This window comes from Octodon degus, unplaced genomic scaffold (genome assembly GCF_000260255.1).
Source record: "Octodon degus isolate 3935 unplaced genomic scaffold, OctDeg1.0 scaffold00001, whole genome shotgun sequence".
In the NCBI taxonomy this organism is placed as follows: Eukaryota; Metazoa; Chordata; class Mammalia; order Rodentia; family Octodontidae; genus Octodon; species Octodon degus.
In genome coordinates this window covers 26,140,472-26,153,566 of record NW_004524577.1, presented here as the reverse complement: position 1 = coordinate 26,153,566, position 13,095 = coordinate 26,140,472, and the positions used below count along the sequence as shown (strand labels likewise).

General features: G+C 42.0%; 1 protein-coding gene across 2 annotated transcripts in view; it reads left to right on the top strand.

Moving 5' to 3' along the window:
• The window catches only part of Mast4 (microtubule associated serine/threonine kinase family member 4), a 587,536-nt gene that overhangs the window by 153,069 nt on the left and 421,372 nt on the right, over positions 1-13,095 (top strand). For both annotated transcript variants that reach the window (XM_023705080.1, XM_004623035.2), the window contains exon 2: positions 2,284-2,437. In XM_023705080.1, the coding sequence (XP_023560848.1) occupies positions 2,284-2,437 (154 nt within the window). The remainder of the gene's footprint in view (positions 1-2,283; positions 2,438-13,095) is intronic.

Here is a 13,095-nt window from a genome sequence, read left to right as displayed (position 1 = left end):
AAAAAATTTGGGGAAGGACGTAAAACAAAGGAGGAAAAAGAGCATAAGCTCTGCATTGTGTGGTAGCCTGACTGCGGTTGGACCACCGATTGGGGTCTGTGTCTTCAGATGTGTAACTGTTCAGGTTTCCCTGGCTGCAATCCATTGTCCGTGAGATTTAAGAACACATTGAGGAGAGACAGAAATCCCTCCTTGGAGGCCCAGGAGGATGCTGACATAAGGAACAGCAGCCTCGACAGATGTCTTGTGACGATCACAGCTCCTCTGGAAGGGCTGTTTCCTTAACAAGAATGTTCTGGAATCCTTTTCCCCTCCTGATCTGGCTTGGATCCTGGAGTACATAGAAAGCTAGTTCTTCGAGGGTTTCTCACTAAAACACTGACTGGCAATGAAGTAGAGTGAAGTCCTGAGTGCCAGGAACTTGAGATGGCTCCTTCTGAAGTGCCTGGAACCCAGCTGTTGGCTGTTGCTAATGATTACAGCTGGGCTTAGGAGGAAAGGTGACATCCTGTTGCCCCAGAGCTAATGGGATCTGTTCTAGCTCAACTAACTTGGGAGAGGTCGAAGGCAAGGTCAGGTTTCTTTTAGTGCAGAATTTTTGACTATATTGCAGGTCACAGACAGAAAGATGGATGATGACCTACTCCTTGAATTTCTTCTTCCTGTAAATATATTTGATAGTCTTAATCTGAAAAGAATTCAGACATGTTACAAAATAATCATTCCTTTCCCCATGAAAACCAAACAAATGTCTGTCAAACATCTCGTAAAATGCCAGGCTTTGGGCAATACTACCTAAGCTTTACTGTTTTTAAATTTCTACAGAGTTGTTCCTTTTCTGAGATAGCTGAAATTTCCATGAATATCTCTTTATTTTGTCTTTAATAATCTGAGCGAATGTGTATACACTTGAATATTTTTATCCTTAGTAATTACCTAGACATGTATATGTGTATATATACTTCCTTGAAGGTGAACATTTAGAAAGTATGGGACCCTTTAAGAATGAAAGGGTTTTTCATAAAAGCAGAGCAGATCTTGAGATAAGTGTTGTGGCACAAGGGATTCTTTTATAGAAAGCTCTCTCTTCAAATGACTTTGGTTTCTCTGATTCTGTGACAGGTTTTCTTTTTAACAACCATAAAGTCATGTAGGGATGTATTGATTTTCATTAAGGGCTCTGGTGCTTAGAAGTTTCTGTCCTGCACATATATTGAGAGCAATAAGTAATTTTTTTTTAAGAACTAAAGAAGTGATTTTTTTGCTTCTCTGTAGAAAATATTTTTCCTTGGGAGGAGGCATTATCCACAAAGACATTTTATCTAGGGACCATGGGTCCACATACTTGCATTTATAACTCATTCAGAGGAGCGGCTAAAGCTTAATCTTTTTTCTTCTTTCCCTTTTCTTAAATTCATACAACTCCTTTTTTCTTTCTCCACTTTTGCATGCATATATCTGGTAATCTAAACAACTAAGTTGAAGACAGCACTATGCAATACAACAAACAGTGTCAAATTTGTATTATTTTATGTAGTGCAACTCTGTCATTTCTAAGTTTTTTATTACTATTTTGTGTTCACTTAAAAAAAAACCCTCATGAAATACTTTTCCTTTCTTCATTGGACCTTATTTGTATTTTTTTGCATCAGAGAATACAGTATCACTGTAGGCGTCCCTCGCTATTTTGCGATTTGACTTTTGCAGACTCACTGTTTCATGGGTGTTCAAAAAATGTTAATCTAAATTGTTTGTCACAGATTTTTTGGTATATCATGGGATTTTGCAGTACTGTACAGTATGCATATGTTGTTAGAATTATGTAGCTTATGAGTTTAGAAAATGGTTAAGAACATTAGAAATGTTTTCAAAGTGTGGGAAAGGTTTGTAAGAGTTTGGGAAGGGCTTATAAATCCTTAAAATATACGTAAATACTAAAATAAATGTACCATTGCTGCTTCGTTGATTTTTGCTTATCGCGGGGTCATCTGGAACATAACTTCCACGCTAAGTGAGGGACGACAGTACCGAGCTTGATTTCATGATCTGATGTTCCATTATAACCTGGACTCAAAATCCTGTTGAGATTTTTTACTAAGCGAGATTGTCTATCAAGTGGAAGACGTTGCAATGAAATCCCCAAATTTCTAAGCTAGCCAAGTTTCACACAGGGTTGGGAGCAGGGGATTAGGGAAGGGAAAGAGGCTGAGTTGGGCAATTGGTGCTCCTGGTGGGCCGCGTGGGTGTCCCCAGCAAATGACCACGCTGTTCTTTTCTCCGCAGCTTGACCACATACTATCACCTCCACCTATGCCATTTCGGAAATGCAGCAACCCAGATGTGGCTTCTGGCCCCGGGAAGTCGCTCAGGTATAAAAGGCAGCTGAGTGAGGACGGGAAGCAGCTGCGGAGAGGCAGCCTGGGCGGAGCCCTGACAGGTGAGCCGTGGGTATCCCGCCTCTGAGCAGGTCTTGCCCTTCTCAGCAGGCGCAAGAGTGCCACAGAGCCTCAGTGTGAAGTTCAGCCCGCAGGCCATTTGCCAAACTTTCACATTATCCAGAAAGCAGTTAAATTGAAGAGTTTTTTGGTAAGCTTTAGTGAAATATAATTTACGTACACTACCCGCCCCCATTTTGCACGCACATATGTATGAGTATGGCAGAAGTATACATCAGTGTAACTCCCACCAGGAGCCGAGTATGAGAACATTAACTTGTGAAGAGAAGAAGTTCATTTTGGCCTAGTTTTAGAGGCTTCTGTCCATGGCCACTTGGCCTGTTGCTGTGGGCTGCGATGGGCAGCACCTCATGGTGGGGAGAGAAGGAGAAAGAAGCTGCGGTACCGCTGTCTCCTTCAAGGGCTCTTGCTCAGCGAGGGAAGACCTCGCACTGTGCCTGCCTCTGAGGGATTCACTTCTGTCTGCTAACACCAAGTGGGTACCAAGTCTTTAACACAGGGACCTCTGGGCAGTGATTAACATCTAAGCTGTGCACGTAGCTAATGTAGACAGTCTTCATGTGCTTATTGGGCATTGATATGCCTACTCTTATGATATATCTGTTCACTGTCACCCGTGTTTGCCTGTGTAGCTAATGTTAAAATTTTAGGCACAGAAAGACAAATACTGCATGTTATTTATTGTGATTAAAAATTCTTCTCTCTGTGTATGAGCTAATAAAAAAGTGGGTCTTGTAAAAGTACAGCCTAGAAAAATAGTTACCAGAGCCTCAGAAGGGGTGACAAGCAAATGGTTGATGGACAGAAGGAAGAACTATGTCCTACAGCACAGTGGAGTAGCGCTGGTTGACAGCTATTAAATATTTCAAAATAGCAGGTAGAGAGGATTGTGAATGCTCCCAACATAAAGCAGTGAAAAATGTCAGAGGTGATAGATGTGCCAGTTGCCCTGATCCAGTTATTACACATTGTGTACCTGTGTTGAAGTGTCATACTGAAGCTCATATTTATAATTATTATGTGTCAATTAAAAACTTTCTTTCTTTCTTTCGTTCGTTCGTTCGTTCGTTCGTTCATTCGTTTGTTCATTCGAGACAGGGTCTCCCTATGTAGTTCAGGCTGCCTTGGACTCACTGTCTAGCCCAAGCTGAACTCAGACTCATGGCGATCCTCTTGCTTCAGCCTTTCCAGTGCTGGGATTACAGGTGGATTACAGGTAGATTACAGGCACCACCATACCTGGCAATAGAAACATATATTTTTGAAAAGACAAAAATAAAACAATTACAGATAAATTTAAGACTTCCCAAATTTAAAAAAATTTGGAAACCAGAAAACCCCCATCATTTGTACGAGCATAAGAAATAACCAAATTGATAAAACATAGTTTTAAAAAAAGTAGCTTCCATTTAAATTTTTATGACATTTGAAATGTCACATTAAACTCAGCTTCAGTCACTAAAAGTTAAATTTCTTTGATCTGAATGCTTTTTCCTTGAAACCTAAGTATTTTGAAGACACTTTATTGTTTTTTAAATCCCGAGACAATATTTTGTCTATATAAAACAGTCTTGTCTGCCAGTTCATAAATGGTCTGGAAAGTAAGTTGAATTACTTACATTTTTTTGAGAGTTATGGATTTTGACTTTCTGGAGATGAAATTTATGGGAACAGAAAGGGGAGCACTTGCTCCAGTGAGACACGTTGCTGTTGTGCGCCTGGCCTCGTGCCGGGGCAGCATGGTCATCACAAAGCAGCGGTACTTCCTTGAGCGGAAGGACTACCATCATGGAACTGCAGTACTTCTTTGACTGTCAGGACTGTCACCACAAATGGCAGTGCTTTCTGGAACATAGGGACTGTCATCACACAATGGCAGTACTTCCTAGAGTGTAGGGACGGGCATCACAAAATGGTTGTGCTTCATTGAGTGTGAGGCACGTGTTTTTAAACCTTGCTGACGCTCTTCCAAGGCTTATTAGGTCATTTCTTTGCTTTCCTTTTCTGGAAGCCGACTAATTGCTTTTGACGTGGGGACAGCCTCAAGACTGGCCCGGCCAGGTTTAATTGGTAAGGAAATTAAATCTTAAGGATAAAAAGAATCCCATGTTTATTTTTCTTTGGAAGTTTATTTGGATTAAACTGTTCTTTTCACAAACAGATGCTTCCACCATTTTTGGTAATGTAGTTTACTGAAAGGTTTAAGAAGATGCAGGAAGATAGTTCTTGATATATGATCTGAACCGTAAAATTTGGCCTTCAGCTTTATTTTTAAAACAAGCAGCTAGTCATGATGCCTATCCTCAGCAGTTCTATCATTATAGTTATGTTACTGTATAGTCATTTTTGGTAATTAAGTCTCTGGTCAGATAATTTTTAGTAGTCCTTAAAAGAGCATTTCTAAAAATCCATTAAACTCCATCTTGTTTATGAAAACAGTTCCTTAAAAATTGTATTGGAATATGAAAAACAAAATTGTAACTGATTCTCTTAGATACATAAGAAGTAACAAATACAAAGCATTTAGCCTATTGATAGGCAAATATGTTTTAAATTTTTTATTTATGTGTTTGGTACAGGGTCTCACTGCGCAGCTGGGACTCATAGTGGTCCTCCTGTCTCAGCCTCCCCAGTGCTGGGATTATAGGCATGCACTACCATGCCTAGTTTTGATGGCCAGCACTGTGCGTCCTTGATTCTGGGGCCTACAGGGCATGTGGTACCAGAGATTGAACCCGGGTCCTTGCGTTTGCCAGGCAGATGCTTAGACTGCTGAGCTATCCCCCCTGCCCTGATAGGCAAATATTAATATTCTGTGCACAATTCAGTTCATTTGGGTGATTTGGGATTGCTGGAGCAGTAGACTCATGTGGAGCCTTGTTGAGTTCATGTGCTGTGTCAGGCTCGCATCAGGTGTTAGAGTACAGAGAAATGCTTATTGTCCCTGGTCCTTTAAAAAAAATGCAGTTTCTGCTAGTTTTAGGTAACTATCGTAAACACATGTGCACTCACCTTGGTGCATTACCTGTTGCTGAACCTAAGTTAAGGCAAACTGGCTTTGCTATCTGAGCCTGCGGCTGACTTAATCTGTGAAAGACCAGCTCCTTTCCCAAGCTTAACTTTACTTGACTTTGCTTAACTTGTCATTGGCAGTAGTCCATGTTGCTTAAAACCCAAATTTAAATCATAGTTTGAAAATTCTGCCATCCAATTATCCTTGATAACTTTCACTAAACTTTTAGTTGAGCAAGAGATCTGTGTTCTATTTGTTTACCCCTAAGAATAATGCCCACAAATAGTAAAAGTTTATTACATGGCAGGCACCTGTTTTAGGGAATTTTATGTGCATTGACTTATTTAATTCTTGATGCCTAGGAGGGAGATGCACATCCTCACCTTGCCCAGGAGGCTGCTGAGGTACAGCCTGGCTGAGCAGCCTGCACCAGGTCACGGTGCTTCTAAACAGCCGAGGCAGGAAGGGATTCTGGGTTCTGTGCTGACAACAGCTATGATATTCTTAGCTTAGTAGGTATGCAGTAGGTTTTAACTAAACTCTAAATTTGATCAGGCTTAATTAGAATGAATCCTAAGTGGGAAGCTCTTCACTCAGTTGGACTCTGGGGCTGACTATATTTGTAGGGCTCCCAGCCCCTGAATTAGAAAAGTAAATTAAAACAAGGCAGTTAACATATACTAAAAATCTTACAATTTGCACATTCTTTAAGATCCCAATTCTGTTTTTGACGATTTAATCATAAGAAAATAATCATGAAAATGTGCAGAGCATTAACTCTAGTAATATTTAGAGAAGTACTACATATAATTGAAATTGCCTATCATCTAAACATCTGGCAAAAGGATATTGATTAAACATATTGTGTTGTGCACAGAATATGAGAAAGAATTGTAAACATTAAAATCATATAGCAAGGTCATATAGTAAGTATGTTTCAATATCCAAAGAGGCTTATAATATTTACTATGGAATTTCATTGCTGGGTGGTCTTATTGTATTTCATGCTTCATAAGACTTCCTGTAATTATAATTAAATAGTTGTATATTTGATGAAGAAAAGGAAACAACTACTGTCTACTAAAGAATTTTCCCAAACCGGCATGATCGTTGCATAGGCTTCCTTTACATGTAAGTATATGAAAGATGCTGTGGATTTTTATATACCCAGTAGGTCAGGGTATAAGGAAAATTGTGACCCTTACACAGGCTCATGCTCTGTCTCTGTCTCTCTGTATCTATCTCTGTCTCTGTCTCTCTGTCTCTATCTTTGTCTCTGTCTCTGTGTCTCTCACATTTCATTATATACCACTAGTGAAAACAATGCTATATATCCTCAAAAATGTCAATGACAGACAACAATATTTCTTCATGTTCACCTGGCTAAAGGCCACCTGAGGTATGAGCCCAGTCTTGGCTCTGTTCAGCTTGGTTCCAAGATGCGTTTTGGTCCTGATCTGTGCTCTGTGTGTCCCTTCCCGCTCTTCCTGCCTTCTTTTCCTGTCCTCCCATCCTCCACCCTGGCTCTGGAGGTTGAACCCAGGGCCTCGTGCATGCTGGGCTAGTGCTCTACCTTGGAGCTTTATCTCTTTCTTAGACCAGCAGCTACCCGAGGTGTCATCTTCTTGTGAGAGGCAGAAGCGCATGAAGTAAACCCATCCATGCAGATGCATTTCACGCCCCTGTGGGCATCACATCAGCTAGCTTTCAGTTGGCGAAAGCAACCCATATAATTAAGTCCTGCTTCTGTGGGTGGAAGCACACTGTCCACTGTGACCCCCGCCGGGATGTAGCAGTGTAATGCTACTAGAATGAAGAAAAGGGTTGAGATCAATACCTCAGTTAATAATAGTTAGCTTTTCTTTCTTTTAAAAAAGTAATCTTTTACAATAAAAATACTTTCACCTATTTTTAATTATTAAACTATATGACCAATGTAGACAATTTAGAAAAGACAGAGCACTATAAAGAAAAAAGCCAAGAGCCTGTACTTCAAATCCAGATTGGATTCGATGATGTCTGTGAGTGAAATTTTGACACATTCCCCCCTAACTAGTTTTAAATCATCAAGAGCATTGGGTTAAGTAGGGAGGGGTAACCCTTTGTTTTCTTTTGTGTTGTTTTTTGTAGCACTAAGCAATAGCCCCAGAGCTTGCTATGCCCATCACTTACTGACAAAAAGAAATGTCCTTTTTTTTTCCTGCAGCTAATGGTGTTTTCTGTCTCCATGGCCTGCCACTTACTAAATAGGCACCTAGAAGCATTGTGTAAACACTGACTGAGCTCTGGAGCCCCCTGATGAGGGGAGAAGCCTCAGTCTAATCATTATACAGACTCCTCAGTCTGGGCAGGGAGACGCGGGGATGTGTCTGACAGTTCACAGTGCAGAGGCTGCAGGATGCCCAACACAACCTCCGGATCCTTGAATCCTGGCTTCTTGATATGCAAATGAAAGCCAGAACCTTGTCCTGCTTTCCAGGCCTGTGAGCAAGGTAAAATATGTTGTAGCCGTAGCAGTCGGAGGGAAGGCTTTTTCCCTCATGAAAAAAGTTCTGTTTTCCAAAGGACGTTCAGTTATCTGAAACAGACAAGAAGGGAACCTGCCTATTCCTGTAAATTATACAGGAAGATAATGTGGACCTAGTACTAATTAATCAAACTCTGTAAATGAGTATAAATTACAATTTCTACCATAGGGGAACACTGATAGGTTTTTCTCTCTTGGACAGTGGAAATCAATTCAAAATAACACCTGAATGTTTTAAATAAGGCATTTCTGAGTCAGTCTTACTTGAAGAGGGAAAGGAGAAACAATATAATCTTGAAAAACATTCTTTTTGTTTAGAAAATGTATTTATTTGATACAAGGTCTTGCTACACAGTTCAGACTCTTAGTGATCTCCTGTCTCAGTGTACCCAGCTCTAGAATTATATGTGTGCACCACAATGCCTGGTTTTGGTGGTCAGCATGCTTGCCCAAGATTCTGGGGCTGGCATGGCGTGTGGTACCAGGGATCGGACTTGGGGGTCCTTTCACTTGCCAGGCAAGTGCTTAAACCTCGAGCTATCTCCCCAGCTGTACACATTTTCTTTAAAATTTACCCAGATGCTTTCGTCTGTGAATACTGTCACATAAGTTAGGGTTTGTTATGGTTTGTGTATAGTTGTCCCCACAAAGCCTCTTGCAGACTTGGGGAGGCTTCTGGAGTTTATGATTAATTATTGTGGGTGTGGATGCTGCACCTGCCCTGGGGCAGGTAGTTTGCATTTCAGTGTACGGAGGGAAGAGAAGCTAGCTGCTTGAGCTGCTGCCACCCCTCCCTGGTGCTCTTGCTCTTTGCTGCCACCAAGAAAGGTGGCTCTCTGCCCTGTGCTGCTCTGCCTTGGAGCCAGCTGAGTGTGGACTGAAACCTCCAGTGACTGTGAGCTAAATAAACCTTTCCTTCCTTCATTCTGGGTGTCGGGTATTTGTCCCAGCAACGAGAGAAGATTAACTAAGACAGGGTTCTCCAGAGGCCTAGAACCAGTAGGAAATAAATGTCTTAAGTATGCCCTGCAGGGTATTTGGGAGGTTTTCAGGATCTATGGCAGGACTGTCCACAGTGGTCATCTGTGTGCTAGAGACCTGGACAGTCCAGGGTCTGTTCAGCCCACAGAGATGGCAGCCACAGAACAGAAGGGATCACGGATGGAGCATGGGGGAAGGCCCAGGGCTCACGGGAAGTTCTGGGCCTACATTGGAAGGTCAGGCAACTGGTTGTGTGGACACCCGTGTGCTAGTGCAACTGCAGCAAAGGCTGGACACACTCAGAAAGACAGGCACTCTTTAAAATCTGAACACTTCTTCCTCCTCATAGTATTCCTCACAGGTTACAGGCCCAGTGGTTTGAGGCATCCACGTCCCGGAGTGGGTTCCCCCTCGGTTTGCTGGCTTCCCTGCACATCAGTCATCCACAGACACACCCAGAGCAGCGCCTTCCTAATTAGCTAGGGGATTCCTGCTGCGATGGAGTTGGCATGTCCTGATAACTGCCACAGCTGCGTGGCATGATGGGTTTCTCAGTTTCTCCTTCACTTAGTGGGCAAGTTTGGAAATACTGAGACTAAAGTATATTTACATAAAATATCACTATTTGATGGTTAGCTGTGGTATTTTGTGAATGTTATACCCAAATACAACTTGGTTTTCTTTGTGGAACCAGGGATTGAACTCAGGCCCTTGTGCTTGCCAGGGAAGCGCTTATTCTACTGGGCCATCTCCTGGCCCCTCAAATACAACTTGTTTGTTTGTCTATTTATAATCTTTATTTATTTATTTGGTACAGGGTCTCACTGCACAGCTCTGACTCGTAGAGATCTTCCTATCTCAGCCTCCCCAGCACGGGGATTACAGGTGTGCATGGCCACACCTGGTTTTGGTGGCCGGCACGATGTGGGGCTGGCACCACATGTGGTCTTGGGGATTGAGCCTGGGTCCTTGTGCTTCCCAGACAGGCGCTTAGATTGCTGAGCTCTCTCCCCAGCCCCAAATACAACTTGTAATTACCTATATTCTACTTTTCTTCATTTTTGACAACCAAACCCAAAGAGCCAATGGCTTATTAACCCAGGCATGTCTAGCCAAGGCCCCTAGCCTGCATGTAGCCCTGGAAAGCTAGGAACATGGCCCTAAAATTATAACATTATTATGTGACTCTCTAATGTCACATAATAATTCTAATGGAATTTCTAATTTCAGACTTTTGAGGCCGCTCCACCCTGCTTCCCACAGTGGTTGTGCTGATTTACATTCCATTCCCAGTGTAGAGTGTTCCTTTTCCTCTTACACTCTTCCCAGCGCCTGTTACTATTCGATTTCTTCACTGTGGCCATTCTTTCTGGGATAAAATAAAATCTCAGGGCTTTAATTTGAATTTCTCTTGGCCGGTAATGTTGAACACTTATACATGTGCTCATTGGCCATTTGTACTTCTGTACAGGGTCTATTTATTTCCTTTACCCATTTTTTGATGGAGTCTTTCTATTTTGGGAGAGTCTCATATATTCTAGATATAAATCCTCTTAAGAATTGTTGGAATTTTTTCCCATGCCATAGTTTATTTCTTTTAATTCAGTATGGTCCCATTTGTTGATTCTTAGAACTATTTCCTGTGTACCTAGAATTCTGTTATACATTCTATATGCAGCCCCAGCCGATTCTGCTTTACTCAGTGTGGCCCAGGCAAGCCGATAGGCTGGACAGCCGTGCTGATCACAGTAGCATTTCAGTTCTTACTCGTGGGATAATGGGAAGCAAATGCTCTGGCTTAGGCAGCTCTCTGCATGGTGGTTTAGGGACGTGCTTCTGCCTTGCTCTTGGCTGGCTCTTTATGGTCCTTTTTGCAGTTGGCAGGAGTTGACTAGAGAGAAGAAGCCTTCTAACTCCTTAAAAGCTGGAGCCTGGGGGAACACACATAGTTTCATTCACGTTCTCCTGGTGGGATCCAGTCCCTAGGTCCTACTTGGTGTGGGCTGTAAGGAAATAGAGTCCTGCTGGGGTCACTGTCACAGTCCAGATACACAGAGGCAGGAGGAGCGTGGCACTGAGTCATGGAGACCGGTGGAGAAATAGGTTTTAGTAAAGCCATTGAATGCGAATCCTTTTTGACATGCATATGGGACCCGCAGAGTAGGTAGGCCAAATGAGACTGTAGAGTCACAGAAGCAGAACTGTCCTCCTGAGGAGAACAGGGTGGCAAGCTGTATGGCTGCATCTGAGTGTGATGAGGGTGGAAAAGTGTCATTGGACCTGGCAGTGCCATCACAGGGTCACCTTGGGGGGAGTAATTAGGTGTAGGTAGAGGCTTAGTGGAGTGGGTTAAGAAAATGGTAACGAAGGAATCAGAGGTGGCTTCTGTATTGACAGAGAAAAGTCACAGGCAGCTCTTTTGAGAAACTGTGCTGTGGAAGAGACTAGAAGTAAGGTGTGAGCTGGGGGGATATGAGGGTTGGAGAGAGCCAGCTTAGAGAGCCTGTTGTAAACATGGAGATTTGGAGGGTGGGGTAGGTGGGAGCACATGGAAAGCTTTCACTGGGGTGACGCCTGCTCCATTGCACCCGGAGGAAGGAGGAGAAAGGCGGAAAGGCAGCAGCAGTTGGGTCCATCTGATGGCGTACTGACCAATAATAAATGGAACAAACTATTGATGCACTCATCAGCCTGGGTAGGTCTCCAGAGATTTATGACAACTAGGAAGAAAAGTCAATTCCAAGAGGTTAGAGACTCTATAAATCACTTATTATACAACGTTCTTGAAGTGACGCAATCGTAGCAATGGAGAACTGATGCGTGGCGACTGGAGAGCAAGAGAGGGGAGGATGCAGATGTGGTCACAAAAGGGAAGGACGTGGGGGTGCTTGGGGTGAGGGCAGTGTTCTTTCTCTCCCTTGACTGTATCAAAATCAGTGCCCTAGTTATGATATTGTACTATGAATTGTTACAGTGGGGGAGAGTGATTATAAAGGAGTTCCTGGGATCTCTCTGCAGTGTTTCTTAAACAGTGAATAAGTTTACAGTTACTTCAAAACAAGAGGTTTATTTTAAAGTGTTGCTTTCCATTATCCCTGATGTCAGTACATTGCCTTTTCCCTTTTTTAACCTTACGAATGTGAGACTTTTCTCCTAGATATTTGGTTATTAAACATTTGCTACACATCGATAGATACATCCTTGAATTGGAATTACAGAATCAAAGATTATGTATTTTTAAAAATCATTGACATACCTGTCAAATAGACTTCAAATTGTTCACTTCAAATTGTCTGTCTGTCTGTCTGTCTGTCTGTCTGTCTGTCTGTCTGTCTATCTATCTATCTATCTATCTATCTATCTATCTATCTATCTATCTATCTTATGATTCTTTTTAAGTGTTCAACTCACTGTAAGAAAAAGACACTGATCTTTCCATGGGGTGATGTTGCTGTTTTTCCATTGTCCTGAAGAGCAGGAATTTCTGAGTTTATCCAAAAGATTTAAAGAGCATATTTAGACTGGCATATTCATATGTCTTTTATAACTGAAGAAAAGAAATCAGGCAAGAGAGGTAATACAATCCTCCAAGGAAAAAAGAGGAGAACAGAAATGTGAGACATTTGATTCTTCGTCTACTTTTGAAAGAAGATCTTGGTGTGCAGTTTAAGCTGGCCTTCAGCTCTGCCTTCTGAGCACAAGGGTTATAGGTATGTACCACCAAGCCTGCCTGGGACATTCAATTCTTATTTCTTTGCTTGATCTGTTTGAAAATCATTGTTAATAACCCATATTTACATGTAGTCAGAACCCAATGAGTGTGTACCATTTCTGCTTTTCTTATTTAATATGACTTCATCTCCTAGTTCTATAAGTGGTTGCAGTCTTCATTGTCACTACTTCATAATGTGTTATCATTTGCCTCTTGTTAGATGTTTGAGTTGATTCCAGTTCTGCAGCGTTATAAACAGAGTATCTTCCTGCTAATTCCTTTTTTCTATGTAATTTATCATTTCCCTGGATTAACTTCCTCGAAGTCCTCTTGCTCCCTGTCCATTCGCTGTTCACTTTGATCCCTATACACATTTCTTTATAACTTGCACCCCGACCAGGTACTT